This window comes from Helianthus annuus, chromosome 15, assembly GCF_002127325.2.
Source record: "Helianthus annuus cultivar XRQ/B chromosome 15, HanXRQr2.0-SUNRISE, whole genome shotgun sequence".
Taxonomy (NCBI): Eukaryota; Viridiplantae; Streptophyta; class Magnoliopsida; order Asterales; family Asteraceae; genus Helianthus; species Helianthus annuus.
The window spans coordinates 9225779-9242416 of record NC_035447.2 but is presented as its reverse complement, the minus strand read 5'-3'; the positions used below and the strand labels follow the sequence as shown (position 1 = coordinate 9242416).

The 16638-nt window shown below is 37.6% G+C and overlaps 1 protein-coding gene across 1 annotated transcript; it reads right to left on the bottom strand.

Annotated features, from left to right (window-relative positions):
• Positions 1 to 6351: 6351 nt before the first annotated feature.
• On the bottom strand, positions 6352 to 7665 carry LOC110910502 (probable E3 ubiquitin-protein ligase XBOS34). Its single transcript, XM_022155143.2, has 2 exons — positions 7508 to 7665; positions 6352 to 7403 (listed from the first exon to the last, which is right to left on the bottom strand). Exon 2 carries the CDS (start codon positions 7355 to 7357, stop codon positions 6380 to 6382), a length of 978 nt encoding a protein of 325 aa, XP_022010835.1. The 5' UTR covers positions 7358 to 7403; positions 7508 to 7665; the 3' UTR covers positions 6352 to 6379.
• Between the last annotated feature and the right edge of the window lie 8973 nt (positions 7666 to 16638).

Below are 16638 nucleotides of genomic sequence, written 5' to 3'. Positions count from 1 at the left end.
GAAAATATGCAAGTCTGAAACACAATTTGGCTTGAAGTGTTTACAACACTAAATGGGCTAATAGCTGTATAGAACAAACATATAAGTGGGCAATCCTTCATTTGGCTAAACCCAGATAAACTGAATTCAGCAATATACAAAACTCATAACCGAACTGCTAATTTAGTTCGGTGTTAACTCTACCGCTTAGGGGTTATTTGACAACTTTTGAATTGTTAAGTGCTGAACCAGTAAGAGGTAGTAAGAGGTCTGAACCATTAAGAGCCAGTATAATGCTTAACCGTTCAGAGGCAAATGTCTAACTAATTCAGATTAGAGGTCTTAACCATTCAGAGTCAATATAATGCTTAACCATTAAGAGGCAAATGTCTGAATCATTTTGGACATTTGCTTGCGAAACAAACAGTCGGAACCATTAAGTGCTGAACCAGTAATAGGTCTGAGCCATTAAGAGCCCCGTTAAGAGGTAAACAAACAATCCTTAGTCTCATTTGGCTCAGATATTATGTAGGAGTGTTGAACGAGAGAACTAGTTAAGTAGTTATATAGCAGGTTTTTTGCTAGTTTCATTCACCCCTCTCAACTTTTTTATCTTTTAGAATTGTAGGTGAGTGTCGTTCTCTTACCGCGCTGGCATTGTTGGCTTTTCCATTGAATGAACGTGTCGAAATATTAGAAATTTCAAACTACATCGACAGCCTTTCAGTTTACTTTTCCGCTATATACTTTTTTACTATATAAAGGATCGAGGCGACTTTCTTTGTAAAATTAATCATTATCATGAACAGTTTTTGTTTAATGGTGTGTGTTTCTTCTTTTGGAACTTCTGTAATGACCTCCATCTTACCCTACTTCATGCATCATTACAATCATGAGAACTAAAGGATGATCTGATCCTTTTTTTGTGGGTAATTTCTCCATGTATTAGTAAAACACTAAGGGAAGGAAAGAAAGAAAAAAGTAAAGAAAAGCATTAGGTGGCCATGTTATTTTATGCTTTAGTGAACTGGAATCTATTAGGATCTTTTGTCTTAAAGATCCTTCTACCATTCATTTGTCTTTAGAAGCCAAATCATTTGTGTTTGTATTTTATTTGTGGTATCTATGTTTATTTCCTTACATTAATTAACTGGATATTGTGTTTTTTTATTAGTTTTCTTTGTAATATAGTCGACATATTGTGTGATATATCATATATGCGTGATGTGTCGTGTCGTGTCGTGTCGTGTGGTGATGGGGTCAGTCTGGATGTGGTCATGCTTGGTGTAGTTAAGGATGTTCATTGGGTCGAAACTTGATGGAACTAAAAAAAAATACAAAACAACAAAAGCTAGAACCGGACCAATCTAAACTGGACACCGAACATGTGACTTTCTTGTCATAAATAGTATTAGTTTAAAACGACTTCGTTTTGAAGAATCGCTTCTCATGAGTTTCACTTTTTCGGGTTCCATGCTCGCTACGGTGGATTGAAAGATTGGGTGATCTTAGAACCATCTTCTTGGAATGGTAACATAGGATTCTTTGTTTTCCCTGATCTTGTAAAGTTTAAAGAAAAAAGTGTAAAAGTTGATTTACATTTTGATGCCCTTTTGTCTGTTTGATAGATGGATGATAGATCAAAGCTGTCACAAAAATTTAAAACTCATAATGGCATTACAAGGATATGGGTATTTATTTAATATGGTAAGTCCAAACTTTTATGGTACAGTTGTATTGATTTATTTGATAAAGTAAGATATGGTAGAACTAGTTTTTGGATGTGTCATAAAGGGCATACAATTGGGGGAGTCAAGTTTGAGCTTTGACTCATTTAACTTAGGTGAATTTTAGCTTAAGGTTGGATTGTGAATACTTTTCAAGCACATGCTTAGCTTAGGAACTTAACTTGTGTTCATCTTGTTTATTAATTACTAATTATATAGTTGTTAAATGTATGTGTGCAGATTAATTTATATATATACACCATAAGATATATATATATATATAGGGAGCCGCTAGAATGAGAACCACCTCGAGTTGTAAGAACCGCGAGAACTACACTCCACGGAGCGCCGTTCGCCATGATTTTTTTTTACAAGTAGATGTGTATATTTTAAACACAGCCGTAAAAAATCATGGCGAACGGCGCTCCGTGGGGTGTAGTTTTTTACACCACAAGTTTGGTGAAAAAAAAAGAAAAAAGCAAAAAAATTAAAAAACACCAAACTTGTGGTGTAAAAAACTACACCCCACGGAGCGCCGTTCGCCATGATTTTTTACGGCTGTGTTTATAATACACACATCTACTTGTAAAAAAAAAATCATGGCGAACGGCGCTCCGTGGGGTGTAGTTCTCGCGGTTCTTACAACTTGGGGTGGTTCTCATTCTAGCAGCCCCCTATATATATATATATTAGTTTTTCTATCATAATTATATATATAGGGGTTAGTTAACGTACAATTGGCCTTAACGTACCCTTAACGTACGATGCGTACGCAATGAGAACTCCGCACGTTATAAACCTCAAAAACGAAATCCGCATGTTGAAACCCATACATCCCGCATGTTGAAAACATAAAACACGCATGTCGCACAAACTCGGTGGGATCACAAACTCGGAAGGATCCCAACCCGGAAGGATCACAAACTCGGAAGCATTTAGAACATGCGGGTTTATGTTTTTATAACATGCGGGTTTATAATTTATAGCATGCGGGTTTTCGTTTGGTGGATTATAACATGCGGAACTCAAATCGTGTATGCATCGTACGTTAAGGTCAATTGTACCATACACTTTATCTATATAGATACAAATATATGAAGGTCATGCTCGAATTCATTTATTAGATGGGCTCCAATTTAGGTTCAATTTGGCTCAAGCCCAAGCTTGTTTAAGCTCTACTTGATACAAGTTTTTAGCAAGACGATTTCAAGTAGTTTGACTCGATTTGAGAATGGTTGAGTTGGTATGTGTGGTTGGTTTCATTTACTTTTTTTAGTTAAAAACGATATTGATTATTATCAAAAAAAAAAAAAAAATTACATAACAGAATAATATAATCACAAAATTTAACATAACAAGTAATAATATCTTTAAAACGTGATTTTCATACTAATTAAATGTAGATATTTTTTAGTGGTTTGATTCGTTATTAAGAATCCAACTTTTTTTTTTTTTTTTTTTTTTTTTCTATTTTGAACTTTTCATTTAGGATCCAACTATAGTGGTTAAATTTGTGTATCTATAGTTTGTCACATCCACTAAAATGGCAACAAACATTTCGAAAATCACACCCAATAGCCATTTAAAACTACAAACAATATTTGAAAAAAACGACAATATAATATATTAATTATAGGAGTTAGTAAAAGGAATATTTGGACCATGGTCTCGTTTTCAAATTTCTAGTTTTCAACTGTGTGCCGGTTCTGTTTTTTTTTTCCATAGAACTGAAAAAGTCAAACTAAAAGTTCTATATTAATAAGCGGCATTAAAATTTAAAAATTTAATAAGTATGATTTTTTTCATAAAACAATTTAAAATTCTATTATAAGCGGCATTAAAATTTAAAATTCTATTATTTTATAAAGGTATGATTTTTTAAATAAAACAATAATCCTGCTCTTGGATTCTCTTCCCACAAAAGTGGTCCCTCGCTTTTATTTTATAAAATGAACCGGCATGCAATTCACTAATTGCAAACACCAACCCATCACCATCAATCACAGTTTCATATTTTTGAGTACAATTGTTGTTACATTTTAATACAATAAAAAATGCATATGAATATTTCAGAAGTTATTATGCCTAAATTCTATTCTATAGTTATGAAAAACAATGAAATTCCTGTTTTTAGTGGAAGAAGCATCGGGAATGAGGTGTGGTGAAGTGGTAAGGGAGAAACTTGGTGTTCTAAGGGACCCAGGTTCGATTCCTGTCATCTTCGTTATTTTCTGTGGCACCTGGTGATGATGGGTGACTAGGCGAATAGGTGGAGATCGCTAGTTCGATCCTTTAACTGAGCGGGTTTTACCTCACCGCACCGTCGTGCCTTCGGAGGAGTGTTCACGGGCTTCGGCCTAGGTGTGAAGGCGATTGTATCCCGATGTGGTGAATTTCACCAGTAGCTCATTTGGAGGATTCGTTCGCCGTTCAAAAAAAAAGTTAGTCCTAAAATTTTAAAATTCATGTGTCAAACATACTTATTTACATCATAATAATTTCTCAAAAGATTGTAAATAAAAAGTGATTAACAAACTATACATTTCACACATAAAAAAGTGACTTCTAAATAAAAATTTCCATGTTTCATCCCATCTCAAGACTTGAGCCACAATCAACCGTTCACGTGTAATTTACCTGAACTAAGTGAAATTACATAATAAATTCCCAAGCAAGCAATTCCAAACTCGAAAACAACTCGCTAAAAATATCACACTGGCGTATAACACACCAGGTCAGAGTATTATACGCCACCCCCTTTTCGGATCCGTAGCGTATATGGAAACGTAAAGCAGTAGGCTCTTGCGTATACGCTTGCATACCAACATATAATACGTCACTTATCGGTCATTTTGCCCAGTTTTATGTTTCAAACATGCAATTTGACTCAAACACATATACAAACTACAAACTAGTGTCACATGAAAATCACTCATTTCAGGGTTCTAAAAATCTCTCCAAAAACCAATTTTTCTCATAAGTTACTCATCTCATAATCTCAATTTCGGGTCAGATTCTCTCTATGGCCTGTGTTGATCACATATTCACACGTGAATTAATTCATCCACCTACTCTCGGTGAAATTATTTATCTTATTGACCACACTATCCCTTATGTGTCAAAATGCTCATTGAGTGTCAAAATGCTCATTGAGTGTCACATGCTCATTTTTTTTAAAGGCCAACAAACTCCTTTATTCCACAACTAGGCTAACAAGAGTTAACCAAGCATTCAGGTTACATACACCAGTTTAAAGGAAACATTAGAACCCCATAGAACCCCAAAAATGATATGTTAAATTCCAACCAGCTACTCCATGTAATCGATTAAGCCATTGATCTGCCCCTAATCCATAAAAAGCTCAAAGACCTTATCTCTTCTTTCAAATTTTCTACTGAGGTTCTCTTGTTGCGAAATATCAAATTGTTTCAATATCTCCAGATTACCCATATGGCCGTCTGCACCAGCAGGTACACTGCAGACTTCCAGCTTTTAGATCCTCTGTTTTGATTGTGAATGCTTGCCAAGTCTTTTAGCTCCAAAATAAAAATCGGCTTTAAGGGACACCAATGGGTGATGAAAACCCAGATTTGTTAAACCGTGGGGTATGGTGGGGATTGGGTTGGGGCTTGGGTTGGGCATTGGTTGACACGTGGAATGGGAAAAAAAACCCACGCTCATAGGGTATGGTGGGGCTTGGGTTGGGGGCATGAGTTGACACATGGCCATTGAGAGCCCGCCATGTCCCCTTGCTAGCCCGCCCCACACCCGGCTTCAAAGCCTCAACCCAAGCCCCCGGGATAGTGGCTTGGGCGTTTTCCCCCAACCCAAGCCCCATACCCCATGGCCTTAAGTCACATGCTCATTGAAAATCCTTAGTCTCATAGAGATCATAGAGAGACTTAAATTCTCTTACTCATAATCACATATATCATTCTATGTTGATTACATTAATGCTAATTACTTTAATTCTTTAATCATTAGTTCGACATAATCATTAAGGTTTAAACCCCTCCCCCTTTATTTCATGACCCATTAATCCATTTAGTACTTTGTTCGCAAAAAAATATTCTCCTTAGTTGATAATTTTCTACTACCCTGTCACCCTCTAATCCTGCATTGTCATATTATTTCTGCTCTAAACTATCATTAACTGGCAACACTCTTTTCAACTATCATAGAAATTTTTATTTTATTTTTTATAAATAAAAAACAAAAAAAAAAGAATAACTATATACTATCATTAAAATAAAAATACATGATTCAAACTAAAAGAAAAATAAACAAGTTTGAACCGCCTGCTCTTGTGTTCAAACCGCCCACTCAAGATTTGGTGGTTTTTTTGCTTGAACCGACTCCTTTTTGTTTTTCCATGGATGACAAATTTGATTAGGGAACGGTCCATAACTCACTTTTTGGTCGTGGCACACAAACATGTCCTATTTATTTGGACTAAAACCATAAGGTCCATATAAAAGGAACTTCAAACATATGGTCATTACTTATATGACCATGATCTTTAGGGATATGAATAATTGTTAGGTCTTAATCGTTCATTATAATTAACCAACTTAATATTAAAATGTAGTTTTTATTTTAAATGATTATAAGTTAATTAAGATAATAAAGGAAAAAAAGGGTAACATAACCATAAAAAAACTGGAAAAATTAAACTAAAAGATATCAAGAATTTCCAAAATGAAGTTATTACACAACGGACAATTTGCTCTTTTGACAAAAAGCTCCCTTGAACAGAGTCTGCAGAATGTGTGACCACAGGGGATAAATGCTGCACCCTTATGTCTTACCATGCACACGCAACAGTTATTGTACTCTCCACCACCACCACCACCACCGCCTGCTGCCACCTCCTCTTCATCAAAATACGCAGATCCTTCCACTTCTAACAACGACATCAACGACATCTTCACCGTCTCCGCTCCTCCTCCGTCACCGCCGTCACGACTTTCCTCCGCCGTCGTCGTTCGCTCATATTCCTCCACCGGCGGTTCGCCCCGTACGTTCACCGTTTGCGTATCCGGCACGCTACTAGTGTTAGTGTTACTCACCGGCGGTGAATTCAACGGATTCGTACTATTCACAGTTCGCGTAACCGTTACGCTGCCGGAGTTACTCACAGGCGGTGAATTCAACCGATCCGTACTGTTAACAGGTTGCGTAACCGGCACGCTACTTGTGTTAGTGTCAGTCACCGACGGTGAATTCAGCAGATTCGTACTATTTGCAGTTTGCGTAACCGGAACCGGTACGCCATTAATGTTCCTCAACGGCTGTGAAATCAACCGATTCGTATCATTTTCCGTCGTTGTACGGTTGTTGTCGGTGTTAATATGCACAAGAGAAGCGAGAATCGGTGTGGTGGTTGTACACACCGAGCCGGCGAGTTTCAACCGGAGTTTCTCTCTGAACATCTTCCACGATTTCTTCGAGTCATTCGACTCGTTTCCACTAGTCGGATCGTTACGGATAAGATCTAGAAGCGTCCGATTCTGGATCCGGTACGACGACGTTTCCTTGATCGAAAGGATTCCGCCGAGAGTCACTCCAGCCGTTGAACCGTTCGGTTCTCTACTGAACTCGTAACGCAGACTCCGGCGACCTCCGCCACCGCCTCCGCCGTCGTCTTCCATTTCAGAAATCGATAATTCCGCTTCAAATTCACGAGTTTTGCAATATCTGTTGAAGTGGAAACGGTTATTAGGTTAAATTTAGTTGAAAACAGATCTGAAGTAAGAGAGAAAGAGACAAGAATTTGGAAGAATTAGAGATGAAGTGTATACCAGAAAGAGATAAAATTGTAGTGTTTGAACTTTGAATATTGATTCTGATATTTGTTTCTTTTTGTTACTTTGTGTTGAAAATTTGTCCCTCAATACAAACACATTTCATACACACAGTTTATTGAGGAGAGAGTGAGAGACAATGTAGCGAGTGTTATGGAACTCGCTTTATTAAGGGGAAAGCAGTGTATAAAAGAGACAATATCTTTTTATAATAAAAAGAGAAAATGACCGAGATTTTTTTTTTTTTTTTGAAAAATTACCAAAATGTCACTTGACTAACTAAACTTACCAAAATGTTACCCTCCTGCGTTTATGGGCGGACTCATCCGGTATGTGAAGCGTCTGTCAGTAAAGTTGAAGAGTCCATTAATGAGGTGGTTACATGTGTCCAACAAAGGTGATACGTCAGTGGACGAGTCCACTGACGCTTCGGAAGGAAGAGTCCACTGATGCTTCGAAGAGAAGAGTCCACTGAAGCTTCGGAAGGAAGAGTCCATCCTGAAGGTGGGTGGAGAGGACCACCGGCCAGGGCCCGATATTTCGAAGGGCACGTTATTTTTTTAAAAACTCCAATATCTATATGTAAAAATAAATAAATAAATTAATAGGATATACCCATACAAACACTAACATAGGTCCACTTACAAAACTATTTTTATGGTTTAGATTAGTTAGTGGTCCATTGGCATTAGTTTTAGACCTTTAATGAGCCTAATACCCAATTTCGTTAAGGCCGAACGACACATTTTTTCGAGCTCGAACAGGGTACATGAATTCTCAATGTCGGCCCTGGAAGAGTCCACTGAAGCTTCGGAAGAGTCCACTGACGCATGAGCTGCCTTTTTGGCTTTGATGGACACATGTAACCACCTCATTCATGGACTCTTCAACTTTACTCCCAGACGCTTCCCATGCCGGATGAGTTCGCCCATAGACGCAGGAGAGTGACATTTTGATAAGTTGAGTTGGTCAAGTGACAGTTTGATAATTTTCCCTTTTTTATAGTTAGGAGTCACGCGACTAATTTGTCATGCTCTAACCTTTCAATAAATACATGTTATCGTGTTTATATTTTCATTATTTTTTTTTTTAACAGTATCTTAGTCAAGGCTATACATGACCAAAGCTCGATCGAAGTGAGATTCGAACCTGAGCACTCCCGGGGCAGAAACCCACAAGGTGGTAAACCTTTCCGCCTCCATTGCAACCACTGGGCTACAACATACATGTAGATTTTGCAGAGGAATTTAGATTAAATACTAAATCATTTATTATCTGTTAGTTTTTGCGTTTGTGGTTGGTATTTCTATTTAATGCATAAGAAGTTTAGACGTGTGTTAACTAATTTCATAAGTTATCGAAACACATACAGACAAATATGTTATTATTCAGCAGTGGTAATTTATTGAGTTATTGGTGACGGTGATTCAAGCATATTGATTCTTTAAAAATATAAAAGCCCAATTTTTGTTTCTAGTTGGTTTGTAATGTAAACTAGGCGAGAGGTTATGCAGGACTATCAACTTATCGAATGGTTAGAGCACGATGATGATAGTTTATAATTGCAGGTTTTTGTAAAGAAAAGTAATAGGTCTTGTGTTTGGTTTATTGCGCGTTTGAAAACAATCGAGTTTTATTGTTACTTTTAAAACAGAGTAAATTGCAAGTTTTGTGCTTTATCGTTAAAATTGATGAGTTTTGTACTTAATGTTTGTATATCTTGCAAATTATATCATTTGGCTCTAATCCAGTTAAATTTTCGACTCGAGAATTGAAACAGATGGCTATATTTCGGAAGCATATGACTTGTTCAAGTGACTTTCTACACTTGTTGGCGGTGAGCGTTTGTTGGCAAAGTTGGGGAATGCTGGTGGTTGTTTCAGGCGGTGGGTTTCGTTGGAGTGGTTTCCTCGTGGGTTGTTCACGCTGGTGGAGGGTAGCCGGCAGGTTTGCGATGGTGTGTTTTCCAGTGGTTGAAGGGTTTGGTGGGTGGTGGATCTTGGTGGTTGTAGATGGCAACCGGAGGTTGAGTGGTTGTCGTGGTTGATGAAGGCAGTGGCTGGAGTGTTTGGCTGTGGTGGTTGATGAAGGCAGTGGCTGAGGTGATGTTGGTATGGTGATCTTTGTGGTTCAAATGACCAATTTGCCCCTCACCTAACTGGAAAATTTAACTGAGTTAGAGCAAAAGGACGTAACTTACAATATTAGAAACATTAAGTACAAAACTCATCAATTTTAAATATAAAGGACAACGCTTGAAATTTAGTATAAAGATAAAGGAAATAACTTGTATTTACTCTTTAAAATATTTTAAAGCTCCACCTTTGCATACAAAATCAAATTCTAACCTGGATTGAACATTACGACCTGACCCGACTTTACACATACTGTTACGAGTTCAAACACGAATTTATTTCTACTAGCATTAATCGCTCGTCGAATAACCCTCATCTCATAGATTTTTCGTCCTTATTGTCATCTCATAGCCAATTTTTCTTCTAAACTAGTTATTTTCCGTCCGCGCGTTGCGGCGGGACCCAATGACTACAAAAGGCGTGTAAGCAACGGCAAACAGATACCGAATATCAAAACATAAATAAAATGACGTGGTAAGAATAGTCACTCCGTCATAAAAAAACGATTTTAAATAACTTAATATATAATAACTAGAATTGAGACTCGCCGCAATGCGGCGGGGATTTTTTTGTTATGACTAAGTCAATCTAGGACCCGCACGTTATGTTAAACCTGTCAAACGGGAAAAATAGACTATGTAAAAACGATCACCCACACACGCACGTTGCGTCATGTTAACTCGTAAAATTTAGAACGAAACGTAAAAAAGTTAAACCAAAGATGCACGTTGCGATGTGTTAAGTCATAAAATTTAGAACCAAGCATAAAGCGAAAAATTTACGGAAAATGAAAACTATAAAGGACCAAAGTTGAAAGTAAAAAAAGTTGTGAGGATAGATTGCAAAAGATAAAAAGTTTTGGGTTAAAAGTATTTTATGAAATACGTTTAGGTGAAAAGTAAAAAAAATCATTTTTTTTGGAAAACCCCCAAAGCCAAGGTTACGACAACCATATGCATAACCATTTTTTCTTTGGAAAACCCCCAAAGCACATGCCGCGTTGCGGCGAGGCGTAAAACAGTGTCAAATAGTATTAATGTCACACAACCGTTATCAACCACAAACACTGACTCGACCTAGGATCTGCGTGTTGCGACGAATATGTCAAACATGAAAAAATAGGTAAAAACGTTGAATCACACATGTACGTTGCGTCGTATTAACTTGCAAAATTTGAAACAAAACATAAGAAAGTTGAACCACACTTGTACGTTGCGTCGTCTTAACTCGAAAAATTAAGAACTATACGTAAACCGAAAATTTTCCAAAGATGAAAAGTATAAGTGACAAAAGTTGTGAAGTTAAATTGCAAATAATGAAAAGTGTTTGGTTAAAGTTAAAAAAAACAAATTATGTAGGGTTAAAATTGCAAAAGGTAAAAACCTTTGGGTTAAAACTAATGAAAAGTTTGGGTTAAAGTTAATAAAACAAATTATTGTAGGGTTAAAATTCCAAAAGGTAAAAACTTTTGGGTTAAAATTAAAAAATCAAGTTTTTTTTTTTGAAAAACTCTCAAAGCACAAGTTACAAGTTGTTATGCAAAAAAAGTTTGCTTATTTATATATGGAATAATAGGACCCACACGTCCTACACCTTGGAAATTCGGTTGTTTTCAGTTCAGTTATTACAGTGCTAACACGTTAAAATATGGATGAGTTCGGTACCGGTAACGGCAGCGAAAGTACCGATCTAGAAAATTATCGAAATTAGGTACCCCCAAAATGCTCGGTACAATACGGTATGGTATTTGAAGGTAAAAATCAATAAATACAGGTATGGTGCTAGACCGATGTCAAACCTAAAGTAACGATTCTGAAAACGCCAAAAGGTGGATACCAAATTGGTACCGAAAATGATTTGGTACTGATACGATACCGGTTCGTTTACAGGATTTGATACGATTTGCTCATCAATATTCTAAATATCCAAGTTAATTTTACATGCTACAATTCATTCATTACAGAAGAAAACAAAAAAGAAAGCAAAATAAGTTGTTGTGTATATAAAACCTCATTCAAACAAAAAACAGTTTACTTACTGTGTGTATGAAAAGTAATCTAAATGGTGCAATTACTTGCATTGCTGCGTTGCTACAGGATTTGTGAGCTCGGTACCAACCGGTACCGAAAATACCGTTACAGAAATCCCCATAAGTGGGTACCGGTACCGAATATACCTAGTATGGTACGGTTCGGGGCCGGACGGTACTGGTACCGCACCGGTATTTGAGGGTAAGAACCGGTGAATACCTGTGTAGAACCGGTACCAAAAATACACCGGTTTAGTAAATTTAAGACCGGTACCTATACCCGATACCATTTGCTCATCTCTTAATTCTAATTTTAAATAATTCTAATAATTCTAATTCTAATTCTAATTTTAATTTAATAATAGTATATGAATTTAACAATAATATTACACTATTCATTCAGTTTTAAAATTATCATATATGAATTATCATCATCTCATAAAAAGGAATGTTTTTATCTTTTTTAAGATTCTAATAAAGAAAATTACTTCTTAATAATAACTCTTTTAAGAACATTTCTTTTTTTTTTTTTTTTTTTTTTTTTTTTTTTTTTTTTAGAACGGCAAATTTGGATCACTGACGGACTACTGGAGTATCATCGTGCCACCAGCAGAACCATCCAATCATATCCATCTCCACTAGGCAATAATGCCTATACACCAATTCAGGAGGAAACCCAATAAATCTGGGAAAAACCCCCTTTGTGGGAATCGAACCCATGACCTAATGGTTATAAGCCTTATCCCACCACCAAGATACCACTAGGTGTCCATATACTATTGGGAGGTTCTATACTTGTCTTTATCTGGATTAGGTTTTCACTTATTGTCTAATCAATATATAAAATGGAAATGCGTTTAGGTTAAGTTATGGGTGACCGGTCCGGTGTGGTTTGTTAATTAGTGGTTCGGCTGTTTGACCCACTCTCCAAAAATTTGCCATAACTAACACTTCAACTATTGTACATGTAGATGAGCCGAAATGTTCGTAGTTATAAGCGATACGCACAGAAAGATATAGAATCGAACGAGGCTTATGTCTAAATTGAAGCATATTTAATAAACGAGCTCAAGCTTTGTAAGCCGAACTTGACTACACACGCAAGTCTACAAGTCTAACGATACAGAAAAGATTAACATGACCCACTGTAATACTATAGGCAAATCGCACATCGGCCAGAAGAAACTATTGGCTCATAAGGAATGTCATACCTTTTAATCACTAACACGTTTTAGGCGCATTGGTTGTGGAGTAGAAGAAAACTCCACAGTTAAGTGTGGTCACGTGGGAGTAGTACTGTAGTAGGAGGTCTCAATCGAGGCAACAAAAAACAAACTATTGAGCTCCTAGATAGGCAACCCATCAGAGGCTAAAAATACAATATTGGTGGTACGAAAGGTCAGATGTTACAACAACAACCAATTATTAATATGTTATTTTGTTTTCCAGAAGATAGGTCCAGAGGTTGGCATAGGGGTCTCACAAAACTGAATTCAAAAGCACTCGTAGGTTATTGGCAACGTTACTGCTGATGAGCAGCAATATGGATGGTGCTACTCAGTGGCGAAGCTTGAGATTTCTGACCGGGGGCGGAAGTCACCGGACCTAAAAAAATTTCATAAAACCAGGGGGTCGAACACGTGTATACCCGAAAATTTACTATAGGAAAACTACATACTCTCCACTACACTACTGAGCGAAAAGTTCGAGGAGTCGCCGCCCCCTCCCGCCCTACTTAAGCTTCGCCCATGGTGCTACTCGATTGATGCTGTGCAGTTATGGACTAGTGTCCTTAATTGAACTGGCAGTTTCAATTGCCCATTTAAATACATTTTAATTCAATTAAATTTGTTTATCACAACATTAGTGTGCTTGTTAATTTCGTCGTTGTGTGAATATAAATAAACTTGATGATGGTGAAAAATATCATAAACATTCGAACAACTTAGAAACCTTTTAGAAAATTAGAGAGAATGACTCTAATTTGTCGTGTTCAATATTTTCTTCTTTTTCGTCGAGCTACAAAACACCTTCAAAACCAGTACTATCTCAGATGCGTGATCATTCTCCGACCAACTTGTTGTACCGTTGAAAACGGGTCCATGAGCAAATTAATGTTAATTAAGGGACAGGTGTTGAACACGAATTGTCAGCCAATAATAACGGTTTAGTGTGTTCGTTTGTTGCATTTATATATATTACAAGACATCATCGAAGATATCGGTTCGAATCCCTTTAAGTTTATGTAATATTTATTGTAATTCGTTTTGTATTACAGTATTATAGTTACTTCCAACAAGTAAATGTAAAACTTTAAAGTCACATATTTACCTATAGCCTCACTTTAAAGTCTACATCTAAAACTTTAACTATAGCATCATTAAATGTAAATGTAAAGTATAATTTAAACACTACCTTTAGCCTTCAAAGTCACATATTTTAAGTTATAAATAACACAAATAAAAATGAAAAAATAACAGCTACAGTAATTAATATCATTATTTTTTTTTTTTGAACGGCCAACGAATCCTCCAAATGGGTTACTGGCGGAATTCACCACATCGGGATACACCCGTCTCCGAACTGGGGAAAACCCTCACCTAGGGCAGAAGCCCGTGAACACTCGCCCAAAGGCACGACAGTGCGGTGAGGTAAAACCCATTCAGTTCAAGGATCGAACTAGCGATCGCCGCCTACTCGCCTAGTCTCCCATCATCACCAGGTGCCGCTGAAAACTAATGGGGAGAAGCAGGAATTGAACTTGAGTCTCATAGAAACACAAGTCTCTCCCTTACCACTCCACCACAAGCTCATTGGCTTAATATCATTAACACAAACTTTGTTATGGCATGTGGAGTGGTAAGGGAGAGACTTGGTGTTCTAAGGGACTCATGTTCAGTTCTTGCCATCTCCATTATTCTCTGCGTCGTCTGGTGATGATGAGAGACTAGGCGAATAGGTGGAGATCGCTAGTTCAATCCGTGAACTGAGCGGGTTTTACCTCACCGCACTGCCGTGCCTTCGGGCGAGTGTTCACATGCTTCGGCCCTAGGTGAGGGTTTTCCCAGTTCGGAGACGACTCCGATATGATGAATTTCGCTAGTAACCCATTTGAAAGATTCGTTGGCTGTTAAAAAAACACAAACTTTGTTATATGATAGAAAACAGAAACATCAAATAATGTTAAATAGTATTATTAATAAAATGATTCATAGATCCATGCCAATCATTAAGGGTCTGTTTGGTATGGGGTAATGGAATGGATGAAGGAAAGGAATGGACGAGGTAATGGAATGGACGAGGGAATGCAATGGATCATTACCATTCCAGGTCTTGTTTGGTTACCATGTGTGAATGGAATTAGTTATTATTGTGTATTGTTCGGTAGGCAAGAAAAACGGAGTAATAAAATCAGCGGTGAGTGGTGGCGGTGGTGGTGGTCGGTGGTAATGATTGTGGGTCGTTATAGGTGGCGGTGGTGGGTGTCGACAGCGGCGATGGGTGGGGGTGGTGGCGGCAAGTGGCGGCGCGGCGGCGACGACGGGTGGCAAGGTTTTCGTTGGTGGTGGGTGGCAGCAGAGGTGGCGGCGGCGGCGGTTGGTGGTGGCGGTGGTGATGGCGTTGACGATGGTGGTAGGCGGCGGTGGCGAGTGTCGTTAGCGGTTGGTCACAACTGTGGGTGATAACGGTGGCGAGTGGGTGGTGGCAGCGGCGGTGGCTGTTGAGGTGAGGTGGTGGCGGGTGGCGGCGATGGCGTCGGTGGTGGGTGGTGGTGGTGGTGGTGGGTGGTGGCAAAGGTGGTGGGTTGTGGTGTTGTTGATGAATGATGTAAGAGGTGATGGAATGGAAAAAAAACATGGGGGGTGGAAGGAATGATTTTGAGGGAATGAAATGCATTTTGGAATGAGTGATTCCATTCCATTGACCAACCAAACACCCTTTTCTTCATTCCCTCGTAATCATCCATTCCATTCCACCTCTCATTCCCGCATACCAAACACTACCTAAGAGACAGAACCAAAGTCGGAAGCCTCCATAAATAATTGAATAAACCTGTAATCACTCCGAAATCATTCCTCGCATATAAGACAAATCCAACACATGCTTATTTTTGTTATATTCCTATAATTTTTTTTATTTTTTATGGGAAAAATTTAATCATTTTATCTTCTTCGATAGATTAAATTTATATAAATCATGCTTTTGTAATCTAGTATAAATTCCTTTCTTTTTCCATGTAGTATTATTTACTTACTTTCATTTTTCATGGATTGTTAAAACAAGTTGATAATATAAGGTTAGAGGTAAAATCCGGTGACAATTTAAAAAGAGGTGAATCCATAGAAACTCTTATCAATATATAATAAAAATAAAGTTTGACTTGGTGACATGGTGTTTAGAGGGGCATCTACTCTTTATAAAACGAGTTCGCTTTAGTGTAACAAGTAGTAGTGTTGTAGTTTCATCCACGGCCGGTTTTGGGGTCCGGCAAACTCGTGCCGACGCCTGAGGCCTAAAATTTCAAAGGGTCTGAAAAATATTTATAAGCTTGTATATATTTATTAAATTATAAATTTAGTATATTCATCCGTTTGATATGCAAATAAAATATTGGTGGTGTAGTGACAAAAACCATCTTAAAATATTGCAAAGGTCACAAGTTCGAATCTTTGCTCCATCACTAAGTTTTTTTTTTGTAATTCATTTACCCTTAACCATAATTTTGGGCCCAATTCTTTTCGTTGCCCGAGGCCTAAATTTTTTCAAGAGTTTTCGGGGACGGTTCTAGTTTCACCTATACACATTTGTCATTTGAGCGTCTGGTTAGGAAGGGGTAATTGATTCGCTAGGTTGGTTATTTAATTTGGCAAAATCAATTTCCCCCCTCTTTCCAAATCTTATTTTGACGAGCCACTATTGGGTTTATAAGGTGGACGTTTTTTAACGTTTACCCGTTAAATATA